Below are 21,018 nucleotides of genomic sequence, written 5' to 3' on the forward strand. Positions count from 1 at the left end.
TGGAGAAGAACCTTTTATACTGCCAATCTATTGTAGCAAATTCAAAGACGTTTTATAATGCTTAAAACAGATGACTAAAATCAGTTGGTGGCTTTACCACACCAGATCATATCTATCTAGGTGATAAGTAGACTTATAGAGGCATTTTAACCTCCTTTTGGTCACCATTGTTTGATTCACCAATGCTATGTCACTTGCAGAGACATTTCAATCTCCCCTAGTCACTATCGTGTGATTCACATGCGCTAGAAATCGAATTCAGGACGTGTCGTGTGAAATACAGCTTTGGAATTCGTTCCCAACTACTAGGCTACTATATAGTTGTTGATCTTAATTTTAATTAATTTTTGTAAAGTTGATTATACAAACAAATCTAATTTTAAATACGAAATTCTATGAATCGAAAACGAGTAATTTTGAACAAAAATTTCTACTCATTATTTGAATAGCCGAGTGTTATTCATGCAAAATTACAAAAAGGTCCTGTGCATGTGGCCGCACGACACGTAGTCCAACGTGGATTAAAAGACATTCTACCCTCAATTGACTTTATTGCAGATTCTTTCTTAGCAAAATAACTAACCCGGAAAACAGAAAGTAAGAAAAACCAAAAGGATGAACGAAAACTCTCTCTCTCCTCCCTCTCTCTCTCCAGTGCTTCACACGTTCTTATTAAAAATTAATAAAAAATTACAAAGACTATAAACCCTAGGGGCTCGGCCTCAGTCTCCTTCTATTCAACACGTGTCACTCTCTCCTACCTCCTCAAGGATTATTTTCTCTCGCGTTCTATATAAAACACACAGAAAAAATACCCGTCCTCCAAGCAACTCACTCTCTCTGCTTTCTCTGTCAACCCTCTCGTCCAATTCTCTCGCTTCCTTCAACGCCGCCGCAGCCGCCGTCGTCCGCCCTGCTTCCTGCGCATATATATACGTGCTTTTGGCCAGAAAGCGTGCAGTATTGCTGCAAAATCTTCAATTGTAGAGAGAGAAAGTGAAAGGCAATGGAACAGAGAGAAACACTAACAATGGAACAAAGGCTCCTCCTCTTCCCCTGTTTTCCGAACGCCAGCGACGGCGAGATAGAGGTGGCGAATATCCTGATTCATCTTCCTCACATGATCTCCGAATTGGAGACTCCGCTTCCAATTCCACTCGAGCTCATCTGGGGATGCAAGGGAAAGAGATCTGTACTCGCCCTGAAGAACGACGGATGCGCTTCCACTCTGCGTCGTCTGATTGGACCTGATTTTTTGTGTTCACTACAACTCTGGGCTTCTCTGGCTCGCCGGCCTTCGGCGGCCAAGGCTCCGCCGCCGCCCCCCGTCCCTAATGCAGTCAAGGAGGAGACTTCCAGCCCTGATACGCCGCTGTGCTTCGAGCCCAGTGAATCTGACGAGAAGCAGCCTGACCACTTGAGTAGTAAACTCTTTAGTCAAAAAAGGGTATTTCTTTGTTTCTCTGATATGGGTTTTGATTATCTATCTGGCTATTCTGACAACTGGGTTCTCTCTCCTTTTTTTCTTTCAATTTACGGATTAAATATTTTAATTTATTTACTATTATTTACTGTTTTCTGATATATTTTGGTTCTGCAGAAGAGAGAGGACTGGATTGCAATTGTGGACGAATTGACTTCGAAGGAAAAATGGCGATATCAAGTGAGTATTTTTCTAATTTTTTAGTTTTTGATTCTTTTGCAGCAATTTCTCTGCCTTTTTCTCAAATTTAGGCGTTAGCCAGATTATCCTTTTTCGTTTTCAATTTATTTATGTAATTTCGCTTTTTGATAATTTGAGCACGAGCTTGAGAATGTGAAGCGTTTCTTTGACAAGATGAATGGCCTTAACTTGGAGTTTAAACAGCTAACGAAATTTAGCCATAAACAGGAACAGGAGACCCATGTGGATACGGATCCAAGTTCGAAACCAGCCGCGCAATTAAGCCAACTGCCTCAACTGACTCAACTCACGTATGTAACTTCGGCTCCTGCGGCCCCAAAACAAGAGCCTTACCAACTTCCTCATCAAGTGCAAATGCCAATAATGCAAATTCATCCCCCCAGTCTGATTCTTTATCAACGTCAACTGCAGCAGCTGAACATCGATCAGACGGCTCAGACTCAAAGAAGAGAGATCAATGCGGGCCCACACGGTGGTCACATTAACCTTTGTTTTAGGGATGCAAACGTGTTGAACTCCTCCCAGCCGTTTGATCTTAGCTTGGTTAACAAGAATATGATCAGAAAAAGGGCAGCTGAGGCGAGGCAGAAGAGACTCGAAATCTGCAGGGTCAAGAAACCTCGCTTCCACTCCAGATGACGTGGCTTTGGCTCATGTTATTTTTCATTGTTTACCCCCAATAATTTTATTACTATACTTGGGGTGTAATTTTTATCCAAACAAAAGGTTTGTTGAGGTTTTAGCAAATTATTAAGGTAACAGTTTTTTGTCACGGTTTTAGCATATATAATAGTATTATTGACATATTGTATCTAATTGGTTACCTATAATTCCATATTATAATACAAGAGAAGCTTGTAATGAAATTTTGGTCTTTGAGATTTACATTTGTGTTGGTGTTTGATTGATGTATTGTTCAATTTACGATTCATTCGATAACTATTTTTGTTTGTAACAAAAGATGCATAAGTCACTATATGTTTAGATTGAGGGAAGTTCGTTTAGCAAAAGTTGAACACGAAACAAGGTGCACGTAATTTTGAGCCTTTTTTATTCTTTGTGCTTGTGTGTAATAAACATTCTACTGCGTTAGTGTTGTATATCTTTAAATTTTAACCACTTGAGCTATAAATCTCTCTATCAATTATGTAGCGTTAAAGTTTAACAAGCCGATGCTAATCTTAACAAACAAATAAAATTAAAAAGTATGCATCGATGGTACTACACGAAACGCTCCATTATACGGATCATGTCGTATGCCGAAGAATGATAGAGTTATCGCATACAGTAACAAGATGGAGCAGGCCTTAAGTCTGGGCCGTTACAGAGAAAAATAGCCCAAAAGGAAGATGGCCCAATGGGAATTCTAAGTTGGCAAGAGAATCTCGGCCGTAGATGACGAAGAGTACACTCGTACCCGAATGAAACCCTACTTGTGTTCCTATATAAGTAATAGTTACTCTCCGAGATTAGAAGGCCTCTGCTGCCTCCTCCTTCTCTGCTGGGAAATATGCAGTGTCAAATACTATTATATTATCTCTCTCTCTCTCTCTCTCTCATATTTAATTGTGTGTATTTTTGTGTATAATTTCGTAAATCAAGATAGAATTAAATTTTGATGCAAGTGACGAGAATTATTAATTGGTACGAGAAGCTTGCAATTTTATTTGTGCAGGCGATGTTGCACCTCATACTTCCATGACTCTGATGCATCTAAATCATCTGTGTTTTCCTTTCTTTCTCTCCTCTTTTTTTCTTTTTCTTTGGTTTTTTTTTTTAATTGTTTTCTTTTACAATACCAATTAGATTTTCGTGAATTTTTTTTTATTATCTTGAAATTCCACCGGCATAATCTGAAATTCGTTCGGGTTGGGATAAAATCTGAAATTCCATTGGTTAATTAGAGTTTCACAATTTTTATTCCCCAATTGTTAAGAGTTTTTCAACCCAAATTTACTTGTTTGAGGTTCTACCGTTTTATTCAAGCGAGTTTTAACTTACGGCACTGTTTATTTTAACGAAAAATCATATTTTTACATTAAAAAGTTAAAGTTATTACTATTCATTTTAGTTTTTATTTTGTTCTTACTATTAAAATTCAAAGTTTTGAAATTTTTTTTCATTAGTTTTCTTTTATACAAATCACCAATCTATCTTAAAGAAACTAATTATGCCCATTTCCATCTATCAATCTCGGTATCCCCGTCAAAATGGAGCGAAAATTGAGTTTGAATCCCAACCTTAATGCAATCCGGAAAAAGGTGGGATCAAAATTGAGTTTCGGCATTGCAAAAAATCTATGAACTTCCATGGTTGCATCCCAAACTTAATGCAATTTGGAAAAAATAATCAACGATTGGCAGCTAATGCAAAAATGACAATTTTATTCCGTACTTGGAAAAGAACAATCACACAATATCGTCTTACAAGGTGATTTACTAACAGTAACTTAATCCAACAAGGTGATAATCTTGCGTGATTAGCCGAGACAACAATCCACAAGCAAAGACAAAAAAAAATGATAAAACCAAAAACACAGATTTTACCATTTAAGTAGACAAGCAAGTAATAAAGGATACCCCTTCCATGTCAAACATCTCTTTCTTCCGGTCCTGATTTGTGATTGCCGGCATGTTCTAGTCCTCGTAATTCTCTTCGGCACCTTCCTCCTCGTACTCGCCCTCATCCTCCACGGTTGCATCTTGGTATTGCTGGTACTCCGCGACCAAATCATTCATGTTGCTCTCTGCTTCGGTGAACTCCATCTCGTCCATGCCTTCACCGGTGTACCAATGCAAAAAGGCCTTGCGCCGGAACATGGCTGTGAACTGCTCGCTCACTCTCCTGAACATCTCCTGGATTGATGTAGAGTTACCAACAAAGGTAGATGCCATTTTCAAACCCCTGGGAGGAATATCGCACACGCTTGACTTCACGTTGTGAGGGATCCACTCAACGAAGTAGGACGAGTTCTTGTTCTGCACATTGATCATCTGTTCGTCCACCTCTTTGGTGCTCATCTTCCCCCTGAACATAGCTGAGGCTGTCAGGTAACGTCCGTGACGAGGGTCAGCGGCGCACATCATGTTCTTGGCATCCCACATTTGCTGAGTCAGCTCCGGCACAGTGAGGGAGATATACTGTTGAGATCCACGAGAGGTGAGAGGGGCAAACCCGACCATGAAGAAGTGAAGACGTGGAAATGGAATGAGATTCACGGCCAGCTTCCGGAGGTCCGAGTTCAACTGTCCAGGGAACCTTAGGCAGCATGTTACACCGCTCATGGTGGCGGATATCAAATGGTTCAGGTCACCAACTGCAAACCAGAGATAAAATTAAGTAGTATTAGAACCGGTGCTATAATAATTGTACAAAGAATTAGATTGTCACTCACAGCTTGGGGTGCTGAGCTTTAGGGTCCTGAAGCAAATGTCATAAAGTGCTTCGTTATCAAGAACCATGCATTCATCTGCGTTCTCAACCAGCTGATGCACCGAAAGAGTGGCATTGTATGGTTCCACAACGGTGTCTGAGACCTTTGGTGAAGGGAAAACGGAGAAGGTGAGCATCATCCTGTCAGGGTATTCCTCTCTAATCTTCGATATCAGAAGGGTTCCCATTCCGGAACCAGTTCCTCCTCCAAGAGAGTGGCACACCTGAAAACCTGGCCCGTACAAAAAGACGATGTCAATCAGCATATCGATAACAAAAATGGAAATGGGTAAGTGAGATTTCAAGTTTTTACAGGAACAAGGATCCAATACAATCACATCCTCACACTAACAAATCAATTATACAATCATACGAGGCCCTATAAGTCAAACTAAAAATGGTTGAAAAAAGCTCTTACTGCCATCTTAGAATATAAGCTAAATGTTCCACTGTAAATACAAATCAGTAATCCTCAAAAAATTAAGCATGTTACAGAAAAGGACTGAGAAAGTTTCTTACTGCCATCTCAGATTTACTGCAACAGTTAATTTGCTTAAAGAACCGATACAATGTCGGTGTGGTGATATATTGACGGTTGGGAAATCACAATCATATCAAATTCAAAGAAAGTAATCAGATTTGCTAATTTACATGTAAATTAGCAAAAAGACAGATCAAACATCAAAGACCACTTTCTTGATCTGTTTATCCACTGAAGACCAAAAAAACTGGGGGGACCACAAGCAAGTCAGCCGTATAAAGACAAATTATATAAATGGAAAATGAAAAATTATAATAAAAGTTTTTTTTTTTTTGTAGTACATCGTTATTTTTATACTAGAGAGAATTCGGTTTAAATCATATAATGGACAACTTAATTTGATATCAAATTATAATAAAAGTTTTAGATAAATTTAGCATAAAGAATATCGTTTTTATAAAAAATAATATAATATGTGCGAGACACAGTACAGTTGCCCACATGGCAATGCTGGGAAGCTGACGATGAATATATCAGATCAACAATGAAACAAAAAGTACAGGACAAGATTAGAGATTAGAATCGTTTTATCTTAGATCCTCTGCCAAGGATAAGCAATGCGGAATAAAAAATACATTGACTGCCACGGTCAGGTGGTTGAAATTGTAATCAAGTTTACTGAGCAACTTTATAATATTGGAATTAGATTGAAGTTTTGGATGAAGGGTCTGACAATCCTAGCTTTGTAATTAGGTAAATGTTAAATATGTAATTAACAACTCATTCAAATAGCTAATGAAAACTGTAATCAACTGAAATTTCAAGCATCAATGTATATAATCTCGCAGAAAATCAATTCCGATTCAGAAGCATTTTGAAGTCAGATTATCAATCTTTAACGACGAACTCACAGAGCTACAGAAAACAGAAACCAACTGAATAATCAATCAAGCAACAATATATTCAATATAGCAGAAATTCAAATCCAATTCAGAAGCATTTCATTTTATAATTCATGTCGAAATTAAAAGAAAAACTACCTTGAAGGCAATCACAATTCTCGGCCTCCTTGCGAACAACATCGAGAACGGAATCGATCAACTCAGCACCTTCGGTATAGTGTCCTTTCGCCCAATTGTTGCCGGCGCCGGACTGGCCGAAGACGAAGTTGTCAGGGCGGAAGATCTGGCCGAAGGGACCGGATCGGATGCTGTCCATGGTACCGGGCTCTAGATCCATGAGGACGGCGCGGGGGACGTACCTACCGCCGGAGGCCTCATTGTAGTAGACGTTGATCCTCTCGAGCTGGAGATCGGAGCCGGCGTCTCCGCGGTACCTTCCGGTAGGGTCAACGCCGTGCTCGTCGCAGATGACCTCCCAGAACTTGGAGCCGATCTGGTTGCCGCATTGGCCTCCCTGGATGTGCAGGATCTCTCTCATTGTCGCGACGGGGGTGCCGGAAATGAAGCGAGATCGGCTGCGCTTTTACGGTTTTGGGAGGATTGACGAGAGGAGGGAGAGAGGCAGATTATGAAGGAGAAGGGGAGGAGAGAGAGGGAGGGAGGTTGGGAAGGTAATAATAGCCGGTGGGATATTTTTTTAGCCAATTAGCAGGTTGGTTGCCGTGTGTGTGACAGCCAGACCGAGGGAGTACGGACAAACAAACTACCATCTCTCTCCTCTTTCTATGTGTTGCTCTGGCCGGCATGGGTGCGCACGTTAATTCGGGGATCCCACCCGCCCGCCAGAAAGTTTCCCGCGGGAAACAGTGTTAGAATTTAACCGTTGATTTCCATTTTTACTTTCATCGACTCTGTTTGGCTGGACCAGAAATTTCCCGAAAATTGTGTGATGCACCGATGTATTGCATACATTGTGATGTTAAATCGTATATTTCTCAAAAGAAAAAAAAAATCATATAATCCGTCACGTAGTTTAAACGTCTACTTAAGTGATGTATGACATACAATGGTACATTGTAAAAAAGCTCAAAAAGAGCGTTGAGTTAAAGCAACATGTTTTTATTCCATTCCGATGCTTTATTTGATCCCCTTTAATCACTGTTGATCCCTTTAATTCGTTCGATTTGACCATCGAAAATTAAAGGACATATATGAAAGGTGAAAAAAAAGTGCAAATAGAGCCATCCTTGGAGAAACTGCTCAAACGGCTAAATTATTGTCAATAGGCATTGACAATCGGACAAATACTAATAATGTTTTTAATTAAATAAAATAATTGTGAATCTGAAAATCCATGTGTTGGGATCCAAATCCAATTTCAATTGATACCCAATTCAGAACCTGATAAAAATATTTTAGCAATTTGATGCATTTGGAGTCAGACTAGATCTTGATCTGTGATGGCAAAGATTACTCGATTAGAATAATCATCGCTCCATTCCTCAGTTACTAACAAAAGTGACTTTTTCCATCCACGCTCATACCCATAAATCAAAAGAGTTCAAAGACATTACAAAAATTTACACAATTCGATTGGTAAAGGTGACAAGGATACCGAACATTAACCGCGGCAATCCACACCCTAGTGCTGCGGTGGAGGCTCATTGCAGTGCTTCTTGAAGTTCACAGCCTCGTCCGTCAAATAGTCGCTGAAAAACGATCCCCATCAGTGACATTGTTCAAACGCAAAAGTGGTGAATGAGCGTGATGACAATTTACAAAGGAACTCACCAAATTCGCTCAGCCATATGAGGTACTTCCCATCTAGGGCTCCAAGGAAATTCAGTTAGAGGAAGTGACTTGATTGGCACACCTTGGAGGTTGAAATGCTACATCATTACACAAATATATCCCCATCAATTAATGAGTTTTGACTAGAAAACATACATACCAAGAACAATAATTGAACAAACTGCACATGTACAGCAGCTGATATACGTGATTAACTAGCTACATATATACGGTTAAGTATTGCTGTAATCATTAATTCATAAATTTGTATAATTATCCTTGCCTGTGAACTCTGAAGCATCAAACCCGGCTTTTGCTTTGGAAACTGAGTTGAAATTGAAACATGAACCTATACATAACAAGACAATCAGAAGCGTGGTCACTTGAAAAGGGAAGATTAACTAGAGTGCAGTACCAACTGTAGAGATAAAACAATTGAAAATAGAACAAAAGTACCACCAGATAACGCGCAATAACAAAATAGATTGGAAAAATCTCGCTATTTACAACATTAAACAACACCGAACCCACGTGAATTACTGCTAGATAAGTCAAATGCTTATAAGAAAGGTAGAAACAAAACAGTATAGATTAAGCGAGTTCTTAATCAATGGCCGAGCACATGCTTTAGCTTAAAGGAATATTCCATACAAAGATGATACAGTGATGATCATATATACCAGAAAAGTGAAAACTCCAGAAGCGGTAAGGAATGTTGCCTTTCTGCATAAGACCTGCCCAATTAGATATGAACAATTAGTCTTAAAGTTTCAAGAACTTTGCAAAGAGAATTACATGCCTAGGATGCCTACCGAATCAGCTTCCACTGGTCTTCCAAACTGCAGAGCTAATGCCTCAATAAAGCGCCTCCTAACATCAACCAAGGAGACTGCCTCCAAAACCTTAATAACAAGGCAAAATATACTTACAAATATGAAATATTTTGTACTTAAAAGTACCAAAATATAAACTCAAATCCAGCTGACCTGCTTCTCAAGAGATTCTTCAAGATGCGGAAGGTATTCAGCCATGCACCTTTCGAGAGTAAGAAACAAAAAATGAAACCGAAACCCATAATGAACCAATACTAGTAAAGTATAGATGACTTAAGCATTTCTAATTTATAGGACAGAACATATAACTGACATACATCCCATTCAACCACGGACGGAGTTTGACTTCATCAATGGAAAATAGAGTCTTCAACTCTGAGGTCGACACTAGTTTCAATCGAGGAGCTGAAGGAGTGGAAACATATTTTTTCTCAACAGGATATATAACCTGCACTACCCAGAATTCACATCATTGAATACAATGTCTGGGAAGAAAAGTAAAAATTGGGGAAAAATGGGTTCAAACTTGGGGGTGGGGGAAGACAGAGAAAAAGAGATAATCAACCTGCAAGTATAGCTTTTGTTGATGTCTCCAGGGGTATGCAGGCACCATCTTATTTATGTTCATGTCTAATAGAGGAACTGCAAATTTGACCTCCTCTGGCTACGCTAAAATTCAGAGGCATAAGGACCACATTTATAATCAGAAGCTACACAGGCAAGTTCTAGTCAACACTGGCCATTCCATAGAATCAATAACAACAGTCAAACATGTTTTTTGCTCAATCGTTAATACCTTGTCAACTCCGGAACTCATCTGCATCTCAATGCCCTGAAGCAAAACATAACGAGTTAAAAGTTAAAAAAATATTTTCATAATGTCATAATTAAACTAGATACTGATGAAAATGTTCCTCCTAGTTCATCCCTCACACCCTAACAGACGTCTAGTAATATACATAGTGTTTTTTATTCAAATTTCTGACGGTTGTCTGAAGCATACCTCACGAGCAACAATTGTGCTAATTTCAAACTTCAACCTGTCATCATCAACTTCTGCAACACGCTTCTTCTGGTAGGACATGTACTGATCCCTTTAAATTGGAACACACGTATTTCATCGACAACCAAGAGAGTAGTTAGCTACATTATTCCTAAAAGAAACACAAAACTATAAAGAAAATGTATAATCGAAAAATCCATCACCTTAGTTCTTGAATGAGAAGCATCAGCTGTGTAGGGTCTCTACTATTCCAATCACTCAAACACTTCATGTGAAACTTTGAGTCCACTTCTCCCTCATCGGGCGAGACAAGAAACTGCTGAAATTTCTCATCATCAGGTCCGAATATAACATCCGGTGCAGAGAATGGAGACTCCGAATCAAATATAAGATCCCCTACAACAAATCAAAACCCATACTCTTAGCAATTGAAAACAATCAGTAGTACATGAAACTGCTTGTTACAACAATCCACTCACATTTGATAACGTCTAGACAGTAGGAAATGACTAGGGTGAACCGGTCGAGAAATCCGGGGTAGTACTTACTGCCAGACCACTTGTTCTCAATCTGCAATGCCAAATCGATCACGTAAAATGTCCTAAAAAAATATTTTTACAAAAACCCTAGATTGTACGACAGCTCAGAGAATTCGGCATATTATACAGCAAATAAAAATCCAAGAACCCTAGATTGTCTGGATTCCGAGAAAATGCCTCAGCGAACCATTTCCGCCGGGACGAATGAAATGAAATTTTCGAGTTTTTAATTTTCTCCGGAATTCGTTTTCATTGCAAAATTGGAAATGAAGCGAAGACGTTGGGTTTGCCCTCATTACCTTGACGACGAGAGGGAAGTGAGTGAGGAGGTAGTTGAGCTGGGCGGCGACGAGCGGCGGAACACTCTCCGACGACATGCTGGTCGCAGAGCGAAGAGACTGAGAAATTGATCTGGTGGAAGTGAAATTCGTCACCTCAACTGAATCCGGAAGTAGGAGAGACCTAAAACGGCAGCGTCCAGCATTAACCCGCGCCTTCGGCCCAAGAAATTGTCACGTAAGTGGGCTTGGTCCGGTAGTTTGTGTTTGAGGCCTATATCAAGGACAGAATTGTGAGTCCAGATCCAAATAAAAGGGCAAAACCGGCAAGACGAAAGTATGAAAACCCTAACAAAGTCTCAGTCCGCGTTCTTTTAATCGTAACGCCACGGCCTCCGCTTCTCCATCCGAAAACTCCACAGCCTCTCTCGTCTTCTCCCCGATTCTGTTAATCTTTCTTTTTATTTAATTAGTAGTCAGTTGTGCAAGATTAGTATGAAATCAGATGATGAATTTGGATTAATCATCTCACGACGGTCGTCTGAGACTCAGTGTCGAAGCTGAAACGATCCTTTGCTTCTGATGGTTTCCTAATTTTTTTTTTATTTTTTTAATTTTCTTCTTATTTTTGTTTAAATTCGTCTTGTTCTTTACTTGGATTTTATTGATTTGGGTATGGGATGGAGCATGGTGAGGAAGATGTTGTATTGTCCGATTAATTTTCGTGATTGGAATTGCACAACCTCCTACTCGTTCCGAATGCTTACCTGACCGGCCATTGCTTTTGTTTGTGAAGTTAATATTCAGATTTATTTTATTTTATTTTTTGTTAATTATTTTCTTAATTGAAGAGGCACAATGAGGAGAAAATATAGTAGTGGTATTTATGAGATTCATAAATCAATGACTAAAAATTTTAGTCCTTTTCATTCTGAGTGCCTTGATTATTTTGTTTTTTATTTATTTTAAAATTTTTAATAAGCAAATTTTAGTTTTGATATATTTTAGGGTAAATTGCAGTAATATTCAACTAAAAATTCATTAGCATTAGTTCTTCAACTCATCAAAATGTATAGATATGATCATTTTTATCAATTTTATCAAAATGAGTTTACATTGAAAAGACCATTGCTACAATTGAAGTTTCTTATCTTATCAAAATGTGTAGTTATATTTTTTTTCGTTAACTTTATCAGAATTTTGTCAAAATGAATTCTGTTAGAATGATTGTTGTTACAATTGGATTAAAGTTGTTGGATTAAAGTTGAGGGATCATTGCTCTAATTAGATTAAAGTTGAGATACCATTTTTTTAGTTGTATTAAAGTTAAGGCACTATAATTGCATGTTTTGATAAGTTGAAGAACCAACTGAACGAATTTGCAAAGTATAAATGAGTAGGTGTTCAAAGTAAAACAGAAGAGTACGTGAATAGACTGAGAAATTCTGTAAGAAAATCTGTTAATTCCAACCACAACACATCCCAGCTTCCTCCTCCCGCCGCACCATCAAAATATTGGAAAATGCCACTTTGATAAAAGATAAAAGGTACCAAAAATGGTATAATATATATTTACTGATGGCAATCGTTTTTCCTATAAGTTCAGCCTGATTTTATATTGAACCCTGATGTAGCTTCTTCAGCGAGGAACATGTGGAAGATGATTCATCCCCAGTCTCATATCAATGAGCCTGGAGTCGAATTTACAAGTATAATTATGCTCATCTTGCTAGTCTAGTGCCCAAACCTGCAAAATAACAAGCAAAAACACTTGATTAAGATGAAACTCGACGTTTTTGTTTATCTGAAAGCGCTCGGGTACATCATAGTTTCGATCTCTAACCTGAATTCTGCCATCTGATGAACCCGCATACAGCATTCCTCCATCCATATCTGCTGCCAAGGATGTAATCTTGGCGTGTCCTCCGTTAACCATTCTGAACGAAGCAATTCGTGCGAACCTTTCCTTCAACCAAACCTCAATCGTCCCACACTTGCTGGCCGTGAATATCAAGTCGTTGTTGATGGTTATTCGTTGGATGTCAAGCCCGGTTGTGAACGATCCTACTACTGCCTTGTTGGGAAGCGAGAATATCTTTCCGGCTGAGGCATCTACTGATGAACCGCCAGCGTATAGAATGCCGTCATGGATATGGAGGGAGTAGATGACCTGTTTGCCAAGCAGCCTTCTTGTGCCAGAGTAGAATGTGCTTGATGTGTATTTGCCCAAATCAACCTCCTGCCATATTTGATCAAATTTATTGAAATGGTTGATTATTTAGAACGCGGAGAGAACATCCTTCACAGAGCGAATTGCATGTTTGATTTACCTGGATGCTGTAGCCAGAGCAACCACAGTACAAACTAGTCCCGGCAATGGCAAGGCTCTTTACGTATTTGTTGAAGTTTATGTGCTTTTGAACTCCAGACCACTCGTACACCTGCACAAATATAACCATAAAAGAAGGAACCTTTTTCTTCTGGACTGTGTCACAATTGTTAAAGGCTGCACTTACCTTAACTCCGGTGCCCTGAGAAACGAAGCACGCCATTTTACCATTCGCTACCAACTCATAAACTGCGTCCTTCACGTCATGAACTTGGAGACAATGAATCTCTTCGGCTTTAATCGCCCATATCTGTAGACGAGAACACGTTTATAGATAATCCAGTCCTGAACCTTAAACTGTAAAGAACGGATGTTAATGAGAACTATTTTCACGAGTTATAGATGGCTTACTCGAATTGTTTTGTCTAAAGAACCGCTGTATAATTTGTCACCTGTAGGTGAAACATAGAGGCATGTAACAGCCTTTGCGTGCTCACGAACTTCTTGAATCAATCGTGGCACCTTCTTCCCTGCATCCCATACCTAAAAGGAAGACATTATTAGTCTCAGCTTCTGTTTGGCAAATCTTTCTGTATTCAACTCCGCTTAATACAATTTGTGTATAGAGCCTCGATTTTAGGCTTAAGTATCAAATGCATGAGTTCTGGTTTGGCCTACACCTTTATAGTCCCATCCGAATGGCTGCTTAAAATGCGACCTTTCAGATGAAGCAAAGACAGAACCTCCCCGTTCGTGGATGATTCCAATTCAAGCGCTTCAGAACAACTCCACAGCTCTGTCTACATTGCAAAATATCAAGACTAAGTCAGTAATCTTTACATTTGAATCACTTCAAGTTGATATTATGCTCCCCAACCCACTTACTATATTAATGGATGACAAGTTCATCAACGCTTTCATTATGTCGTTTGCCACGAATGCATACTTCTTGAGCTTTCTCAAGGTTTTGTAGAAGGGTTTAGCATACACTCTTAGTGCTTCAAGTGCAGCTGCAATTGGCAAGTTTGAAAAGGTTAACTTCTATTCATTTGCGTACCATAACAGAACGTTTTCAGCACCAAATTTACCTGGATCGTTGACAAAAGATTTCAAGGCAAGAGTTGCCAAAATCTTCTCCTCCATATTATTCGACGACTGGAGAACATTCATGAATTCGTCAAGCAAGGCCTTGCAAGCGCCACTTTTCACGCCAGTATCAGGAAGTATAGAGAGCATGTGTGTTAGCCATGTAGCAATGACAAGACATGACTTTGCCATCTCTAATGAATTACTCTTGAGACATTCTTCCAAAGCTTTAAAAATCGATCCCTTTTCGTGGTTGCAAAGTACGAAAGCGACCCTTTTCTGCCAAGAGGCTACAGCTTTCTCTTCTTCGTCCTGTTTAGGAGCATTAAAAGATCAGGGATTCAGGATTCATAGCAACTCATGTGGTATAAACTGTGAAAATAACGAAAAACACCGAAAAAAGGCACACCATTGTTTCCATGAAATCATTGTCGTGTTTCCTCAGCCGCTCGGCCTTCATCAAAGCATTGTAAGGTTGATCAAACCCTGCAGTCTTGAGTAACCAGGCTTCAGTATACGAATCCCCTGAGGGAGTCACTCGTCCGGTAAGAGATAACAAGGCATCCAGAGCCATCATTTGAGAATTAGAGAAGTCTTTCCGCCGCATCGCTTCAATTAATGCCTCAATTGCATCTTCCCTGTAAATGCTCATCTTCCATGGCTCAACCTGGAAAATCGAACCATAAACTATGTTTAGGTCGCCTAGTGAGTGTATACCAGAAAGCTTGACTTGCAAGTTAACGAATAAAATTGAAGTCAAGAACAAAGGAAACCAGAAGATCAAGCTGAAGAAGAAGAGAAGCGATTGTAGGTTGCTGCTCCATCGGCGCCATTTGGAGATACACGAGAAAAGTGTGCATCGTACTGAACGCTCCTTCATCTTTAATCATGTGCAGGATCTGACCGCTCAATGTTCTCCTGCCCATAAGAAGAATGTAAATGTTATTGTCAACCTTCGAAAGATAGTACTGTCAAAGTTGTATTTAATTTGGTCAGGTTTCCGATGTGAGACTTACATTCTTCAACAAGTACAGTGCAACTCAGAGAGAAGTGAAGAAAAACCGTACCTGTTCAACTGAACCAGCTCGGAAAGAAATTCTACACATATGCCTCGCACGCAATCATTTCCGGCATGAAACAATTCGAGAACAGGAGACAGATCGATTCTATTTGCTATCAAGTTCCTGCAACTTTTTTCAGCTTGCATACAACATAATAATATTGAAACAATCGACCTTGTCCCTTCTGCTCTATCCAAACACCTTACTAGTCCAGGAATCCCGTTTGCAGATATAACACTCAACGCGTTAATCGATCTGCTGTTTTCGTCTCCTCCTATCAAGATTTGCTCAATAATTGCCAATGCAGCATCTTTAGGCTCCATCACCAACTGAAGATCATCCAATTCCTCAGTTTTGCTTAGAATTATCTGGACAAGGGAGGGTATGAGATCATGTACTGAAAGCTGAGCAAATGCCGGCCTCAACTGGTAAATAAGAACAGCAGCCTCAGCTAGTCCATTCTTTAGCAGAGTAGCGAGGCAATCGAGGTCAGAATCTACACTTGTAAGAGTCTCTCCAACACTTTCTTCTGAAAATATTAGCTCTGAGAGGATGTAAATTGATGATCTGAGGACTTCTCGGCTCAGGGAAGCTGAAAGTATTTCGATGAATCCGTTGACAGTTGTCAGTTCGGATAAGTAAGAATGCACTGCGGGATCAGCCTTTGAGTCCTTCCATAGTCTGGCTATTGACAGCACGGCTGCCTCACATTCTTGTAAGTTCTCTGAAGTGCATAGACATGAAACATGAGGTTTCAAACTGCTGATAATTGTCTCGACTGCAGCTTGAGATATCACACTTGTTGGTGATGTAGCAACCGTTACTCGCATGAATCTTTTGTTCCGTTGGATGATATTGGTATAATCATCGGCATTCCTGTGACCTAGGAAACTAGGTGTTCTCTGTGAAGTGGCTGTTGCTGAATGAGTTTCTTTCGCGGAGGAGGGGTCGAATGACATTTTTGGTGATTCAGAGTACGGAGACTCTTGAGCAAGTTCAGGATGCTCTTCTTTCCAAGATGTTATTAGTCTTTTCAGAACATAGTTCGTTTTTGGCAGTGTAGAAGTCGCAATGGGTTGCCTTGTAATGGGGCATGTCGTGTTTCCTCGTTTGAGCCATTCTTGGATTGCTTTTCTTTCGTATGTCTGGCCTGTTTCGAGGGTAACTGGATCACCGAAAATCTGGCCAGTGATAGGGCAAACAAAATCCTTAGGCGGTCTTGATTTATGTGCCAGTCTATCGGAATATGGGATTGAACTGCAACTGTGGCTTCCTTCATCATTTTCGTTACGTGAACTGCACAATTAGAAGAAAGTTAAATAAATTAAAAAAACCGAAATAGGGGATGTTTTTAGTAGATCTAAACATGAAAACTTTACCTATCTTTCGACTTTTGGCCATTCACATGATCCGAAATATCACTTCCTGTCCGGCTGTAAGTTTTCCTGCAACCTTCCGGAGTCTTCTAAACAAATACAACACACATTTTCAGTTAAAATTCAGCAATTCAACTTTGTATAGTAATAGAACATATAAAAAATGCTTGACAAGTAAACATATTCTTGGATTAATTAGTAGGTGTAGGGTTTGTGTCATTACTATCACTTCGCAATCAGAGTCTGCTGAACTGATGCTGAAATCATTACTAATGACTGGAGATGCAGGCAAAGAGGTTGTAATAGCTGAATCCGTCATGCGAGTGGACAATAAGCGCAATACAGAAGTGGCTTCGTTTTTAGACTGCACACTGTCTGGCTTTGTAGATAAAATCTTTGGTGAAGTTTTAGGCGATTGAAAAGGAGAAAAGATTGAAGGAGTGTGTATTCGACTCTTTCTTACAGATGGCTGTACATTTTCCACACTTTCCTTTTCATCCAAAGCCACATTAGCATCGTTAGCCTCGTAATCTGATTCGTCTTCATTTTCCTCAGGGATGCCTTCCTGGAATAATGCACCAGATAAATTCATACATTTCAGAAAGCATAACATTTGAAAACAGAAGCTGCTTCCTAATATTGCAAATGAACTTTCGGGTTTACCTGAGGATCCCATCTAGCAGACTCCAATTTCAGTACGGATGCAGAAGTTAAATTCATTCTGTTTTGACGAAACATCAAAATGGTACACACTTATTAGAGTTCTAAATAAATCAAGTGTTCGAATTCTAAATTCTCGTCGTTTTTATTCATCACAGACTACTAACTATTTCCTCACCTGCTTGTTTCTCTTGTGCTATCTTTAGACTTGAGGACGGGAGAAAAACCGGCACTCTTGGGCAAGATAGGACCAAACTTTACGAAATCAGGAATTGAGTGGCTGACCTCATGCAACGGAGTCATTGGTGCCTCTGCGATTGGCAGCATTGGAACCACCTTTTTACTTGAGGTTGTTGAATCAGTGTTCATGCAATCCTTAAAGTACTTTGCGTAAAGGCGCGTGTTCTCATCCAACGATTCTCCATAAAGCTGCTCCAGCTTTTGCAACTTCTCACCCTGATCAGGTCTCATCGAATAGACTACCGACTCGTTAAAAAGATGATCAAGATCAGCTGTAAAAGACAGATCAGCAGAATCAGGAATTACTTCCATCACAAGTTTGTGCCTCTGCTCCGAATACCACCCTATAATCGAGCTCATGTGTGGAAGAAACAGAATTTTCCATAGCTCGGGAGCAAAATCTATCCTCGAGAAGAAGGGGTCAACTATAAACATCTCAATCACATGGAGAACCGCGAGTTGGATATTGTTGCGCAATTTCGAAAGGTATGCTAGGTTGAGGTGTGCCCAAGCAGATAGATAATAATTGGGGACTCCAGCAGTTCTCTGGTCACAATTCAACATTGCACAAACTTGCAACATTTTTTCAGCATGATCAAGTCTTGCAAGCTTAGTCTCCATGTTTGAAGTTCCGATAGCTTCTTCGAGGGATTCAATACCCCAGTCCAGATTTGCCAGCACCGCTTGATCAGAGTATCGAACCTCAGTATCTCTGTCACAACTTCCATCTTGTGCTGCCAATCTCTCAGCACATTGTTCCCTGTGTTGGGCTCTTTGGTCTTTGTTGATCAGCTGATCCTGGATAAATCCATCAACTGTGGTCGTTAAGATCCTAACAATGTCCTGTTGGTCCATTGCATATCCATAGTATCTCGCCATATTTGAATCTTGGAGATGATACTATCTCATCAAATTATTTACCTCATCATCTCATTGCAATTCGGTGTTCCGTTCGTCTGCTGAGAAAAAAATACATGAATCTTCAATAACAAAATCAAAACTCAAATCAAACACAAGTCCACTAGTAATCTAGTAGAGCTGATCAACCATTTCTGACTCTGAAACAAAACCTAAAGTTCGACCTCACCGGCTTTTAACAAGCTCACGCAATCATTAGAATCGAAATGATTTATGCACTTCCGTTTTCTCCTTCTGCACCCTCCCTTTGTTTATGTCCCCTGATTACAGCTAGAAAAAAGAGACGAGTGTAGAAGAAGAAAAAGGAGTGCATAAATGGTTTTCCTAATCAGAAAAGAAAGCATCAACCCGAGGAAATCATGTAAAACCATCCAACATACATGTTCATAATTATGTTCTTGTATTTGATCACAAAATCATCAAATCTATAACCAGATCATAACTCAGACATCTATATATAACAACTCCATGCACGTCACATACATACATACATACATGCATGCATGCATACATATACCCTATATATATATATATATATATATATATATCATTAGAGAAACTCAATCTTCTTGTTGCTAAAAGGAGAAGGAAAAAGAAATTCAGTCGTTTCTCTTAAAAAAATGTAAGAACCAATGAAAAGAAAAGAAGATTGGATTCTGGAAAAATGGTTACCTTATTGAAGAAGTTAGGTAGCCTCAGAAGTGGAGTTGGTGATTATTTTGTGATTCATTTCCAGAAAATCCTCATTAGAAAAATGATCACGTTTTCTTCAAGCAAACTCAGTCAGAGAGAGAGGGGGGGAGAGGGAGAGGGAGAGGGAGAGAGAGCCGGCTGGTGGTGGTTCTTATGCTGGAAGACTGGTAGGCTGGTAGCAGCTGTGCCGGCAGAGGGAGGCTGGTGCTCAAGTGATGATCAAAGCAAACCGTGGACTGAGCATTAAACTAGTATTAATTATGCTAATCACTGTTTCTGTCGTAATTAATAATTGATTAAGATTTTGAGTAGTCGTATGCAATGACACCATTGACAAGAGAGCATTTCGCCCTTTTGGCTTAATCATTGGACGCGCGTGAATAATATCCATGCTCTCTCTGTCTATACCAAGCCAGACACTCATTCACTGACCAAATCAAAGCCTTCAAACTGTTACTGCAAATTAACAAACATTTTTAAATTTTTTATGTTGAAAGGTACTGGAAAGTGCTTTTCCATAAAGAATTTTTAACCTAGAAGCACTGTTAAGTTTTACCAAATCCAACGTAATCAGAAGTATAACTTGACCGATTATATTTACACATTTAGTATTGCTTTAGAAAAAGCACTTGAATGTAATTCCGAAAAAAATACCTACTAAAAAGCGTTTGTATAACTCGTAAACTTCTTTTATTTTATTTTTGTAAAACTAGTTGGAAATGCGTTTTGTTTACTCCTTCTAAAAGCAATCTCAAACGAACTCTAATGATAATTACTATATTCCTAAAAATAGAAAACATGAAAAAATAGCAAATATGACTAAAATATACCGGTACTAGTCTGCGAGGCAGTTGTTGGACTTGGACTTACGTGGTTGACGTTGGGCTCATAGGGTCCAATATTAAAACGTCCTTTTCACTTCGCTTCCCGCGCTCCGTTCCTACCCAATATTTGCCAAGTACAACTGGATTATTTGTACCTTCTAGTTTGTTTGCCGTTTGGCGAAAATGATCACAACACGTGTCAGATCTCAACGGTCTTGATCTAACAATATTCCTAAAGCTCCAGTCCGATGTAGTTTAGTTTTTTAGCCAAAACGGTCTTGATGACATAACTCCTTGTTAGAGGTGATATATGAGTTTGTTCACCATCAATTATTTTGGTCATTTTATGAAAAAATTATGTTAAATAAGGATCAAAATGACAAAAGTACTCTCAATTTAATAAGCAATGGCAAAAATGATTTGACAAAAATTCAAGATGTTTTTGTCATTTTATTTTTATTTAACGAAGATTTTCATAAAATAACCAAAATGATTTATGGTAGACAAACTCAAGGGCCATTTCTATCGAGTTCCAACTCTTAAGAACCAAAGTGAGAAGTTATGTCAATCTCATAGACCGTTTTGGCTAAAAAGCTTATCAAGAATTGAGCACGCCTCCACTTTTACTCCATAATTTTCATAAGGTTGGGGCAATTGACAACATTGGCCTTTAGGAAAATAATAGAGCCATTTGCATAAAAGAAAGCATAGGATCTCCGCAATAATCAAGCATACAATCACCATAAATCTTTGCAATCTGTTAGTATATATACATTTATTTGTCAATTCTCGAGTCTAGTAGTATGAGTTTGTAACTAAACAAACTTATTAAAATGATTGATTGTGTGAGGCGGTTGAGCTTAGCTTTAGACCAACGGGGCATCCTAC

General features: G+C 39.2%; 4 protein-coding genes and 2 non-coding genes across 10 annotated transcripts; 3 read left to right on the forward strand and 3 right to left on the reverse strand.

Annotated features, from left to right (window-relative positions):
- The first annotated feature begins 602 nt into the window (after positions 1 to 602).
- Positions 603 to 2,550, forward strand: LOC137718195 (uncharacterized). Its single transcript, XM_068457699.2, has 3 exons — positions 603 to 1,447; positions 1,601 to 1,663; positions 1,892 to 2,550. The coding sequence occupies exons 1-3, from the start codon at positions 1,007 to 1,009 to the stop codon at positions 2,321 to 2,323; spliced, it is 936 nt and encodes a 311-aa protein (XP_068313800.1). The 5' UTR covers positions 603 to 1,006; the 3' UTR covers positions 2,324 to 2,550.
- Positions 2,551 to 4,050: 1,500 nt separating this feature from the next.
- On the reverse strand, positions 4,051 to 7,364 carry LOC137739686 (tubulin beta-6 chain). The gene is made up of 3 exons (XM_068479351.2): positions 6,638 to 7,364; positions 5,079 to 5,348; positions 4,051 to 5,000 (listed from the first exon to the last, which is right to left on the reverse strand). The coding sequence occupies exons 1-3, from the start codon at positions 7,035 to 7,037 to the stop codon at positions 4,321 to 4,323; spliced, it is 1,350 nt and encodes a 449-aa protein (XP_068335452.1). The 5' UTR covers positions 7,038 to 7,364; the 3' UTR covers positions 4,051 to 4,320.
- A 494-nt stretch (positions 7,365 to 7,858) lies between these two features.
- Positions 7,859 to 11,139, reverse strand: LOC137746464 (uncharacterized). Its single transcript, XM_068486485.2, has 13 exons — positions 10,965 to 11,139; positions 10,606 to 10,696; positions 10,330 to 10,522; positions 10,127 to 10,217; positions 9,920 to 9,955; positions 9,689 to 9,787; positions 9,441 to 9,571; positions 9,277 to 9,325; positions 9,103 to 9,192; positions 8,971 to 9,024; positions 8,574 to 8,639; positions 8,291 to 8,388; positions 7,859 to 8,208 (listed from the first exon to the last, which is right to left on the reverse strand). The coding sequence occupies exons 1-13, from the start codon at positions 11,040 to 11,042 to the stop codon at positions 8,142 to 8,144; spliced, it is 1,143 nt and encodes a 380-aa protein (XP_068342586.1). The 5' UTR covers positions 11,043 to 11,139; the 3' UTR covers positions 7,859 to 8,141.
- Positions 11,140 to 11,441: 302 nt separating this feature from the next.
- LOC137720367 (small nucleolar RNA Z161/Z228) lies at positions 11,442 to 11,531 on the forward strand. The gene has a single exon (XR_011066505.1). It is a non-coding gene; the product is annotated as a small nucleolar RNA Z161/Z228 (small nucleolar RNA).
- Positions 11,532 to 11,792: 261 nt separating this feature from the next.
- Positions 11,793 to 11,885, forward strand: LOC137720372 (small nucleolar RNA Z162). Its single transcript, XR_011066506.1, has one exon. It is a non-coding gene; the product is annotated as a small nucleolar RNA Z162 (small nucleolar RNA).
- Positions 11,886 to 12,389: 504 nt separating this feature from the next.
- LOC137732225 (putative E3 ubiquitin-protein ligase LIN-1) lies at positions 12,390 to 19,428 on the reverse strand. Of its 5 annotated transcripts, none has more exons than XM_088686972.1 (17): positions 19,286 to 19,406; positions 18,783 to 18,883; positions 17,634 to 18,651; positions 17,459 to 17,516; positions 17,019 to 17,360; positions 16,799 to 16,884; positions 15,426 to 16,715; positions 15,132 to 15,276; positions 14,768 to 15,025; positions 14,361 to 14,670; positions 14,158 to 14,282; positions 13,953 to 14,072; positions 13,684 to 13,815; positions 13,460 to 13,582; positions 13,274 to 13,384; positions 12,787 to 13,182; positions 12,390 to 12,690 (listed from the first exon to the last, which is right to left on the reverse strand). In XM_088686972.1, the coding sequence occupies exons 3-17, from the start codon at positions 18,572 to 18,574 to the stop codon at positions 12,673 to 12,675; spliced, it is 4,455 nt and encodes a 1,484-aa protein (XP_088543098.1). In that variant the 5' UTR covers positions 18,575 to 18,651; positions 18,783 to 18,883; positions 19,286 to 19,406; the 3' UTR covers positions 12,390 to 12,672. The 5 variants fall into 5 exon arrangements, with proteins under 5 accessions (XP_088543098.1, XP_088543097.1, XP_088543099.1 ...); XM_088686971.1 differs by having other exon boundaries at positions 17,634 to 18,654; XM_088686973.1 differs by lacking the exon at positions 18,783 to 18,883 and having other exon boundaries at positions 16,799 to 16,881; positions 17,634 to 18,654; positions 19,286 to 19,428.
- Between the last annotated feature and the right edge of the window lie 1,590 nt (positions 19,429 to 21,018).

The sequence above is a fragment of the Pyrus communis genome, chromosome 15, assembly GCF_041283825.1.
Source record: "Pyrus communis isolate YQ-2024b chromosome 15, ASM4128382v1, whole genome shotgun sequence".
NCBI lineage: Eukaryota > Viridiplantae > Streptophyta > Magnoliopsida > Rosales > Rosaceae > Pyrus > Pyrus communis.

What these genes read in the sequence shown, in the direction of transcription:
- LOC137718195 (XM_068457699.2), top strand. Translation starts at nt 1,007, where the DNA reads ATGGAACAGAGAGAAACACTAACAATGGAACAAAGGCTCCTCCTCTTC. An exon ending in AACTCTTTAGTCAAAAAAGG is followed by an intron (nt 1,448 to 1,600) that starts GTATTTCTTTGT and finishes TTGGTTCTGCAG; the next exon opens with AAGAGAGAGGACTGGATTGC. An exon ending in AGGAAAAATGGCGATATCAA is followed by an intron (nt 1,664 to 1,891) that starts GTGAGTATTTTT and finishes AGCCATAAACAG; the next exon opens with GAACAGGAGACCCATGTGGA.
- LOC137732225 (XM_088686970.1), bottom strand. Translation starts at nt 18,574, where the DNA reads ATGGCGAGATACTATGGATATGCAATGGACCAACAGGACATTGTTAGG. An exon ending in ACTCTGATTGCGAAGTGATA is followed by an intron (nt 16,885 to 17,018) that starts GTAATGACACAA and finishes GTATTTGTTTAG; the next exon opens with AAGACTCCGGAAGGTTGCAG. An exon ending in ACTTGTCATCCATTAATATA is followed by an intron (nt 14,073 to 14,157) that starts GTAAGTGGGTTG and finishes TTTGCAATGTAG; the next exon opens with ACAGAGCTGTGGAGTTGTTC.
- LOC137739686 (XM_068479351.2), bottom strand. Translation starts at nt 7,037, where the DNA reads ATGAGAGAGATCCTGCACATCCAGGGAGGCCAATGCGGCAACCAGATC. An exon ending in GAATTGTGATTGCCTTCAAG is followed by an intron (nt 5,349 to 6,637) that starts GTAGTTTTTCTT and finishes TGTACGGGCCAG; the next exon opens with GTTTTCAGGTGTGCCACTCT. An exon ending in AAAGCTCAGCACCCCAAGCT is followed by an intron (nt 5,001 to 5,078) that starts GTGAGTGACAAT and finishes TCTGGTTTGCAG; the next exon opens with TTGGTGACCTGAACCATTTG.
- LOC137746464 (XM_068486485.2), bottom strand. Translation starts at nt 11,042, where the DNA reads ATGTCGTCGGAGAGTGTTCCGCCGCTCGTCGCCGCCCAGCTCAACTAC. An exon ending in CGTCCGTGGTTGAATGGGAT is followed by an intron (nt 9,326 to 9,440) that starts GTATGTCAGTTA and finishes TACTCTCGAAAG; the next exon opens with GTGCATGGCTGAATACCTTC. An exon ending in GACCAGTGGAAGCTGATTCG is followed by an intron (nt 9,025 to 9,102) that starts GTAGGCATCCTA and finishes CTAATTGGGCAG; the next exon opens with GTCTTATGCAGAAAGGCAAC.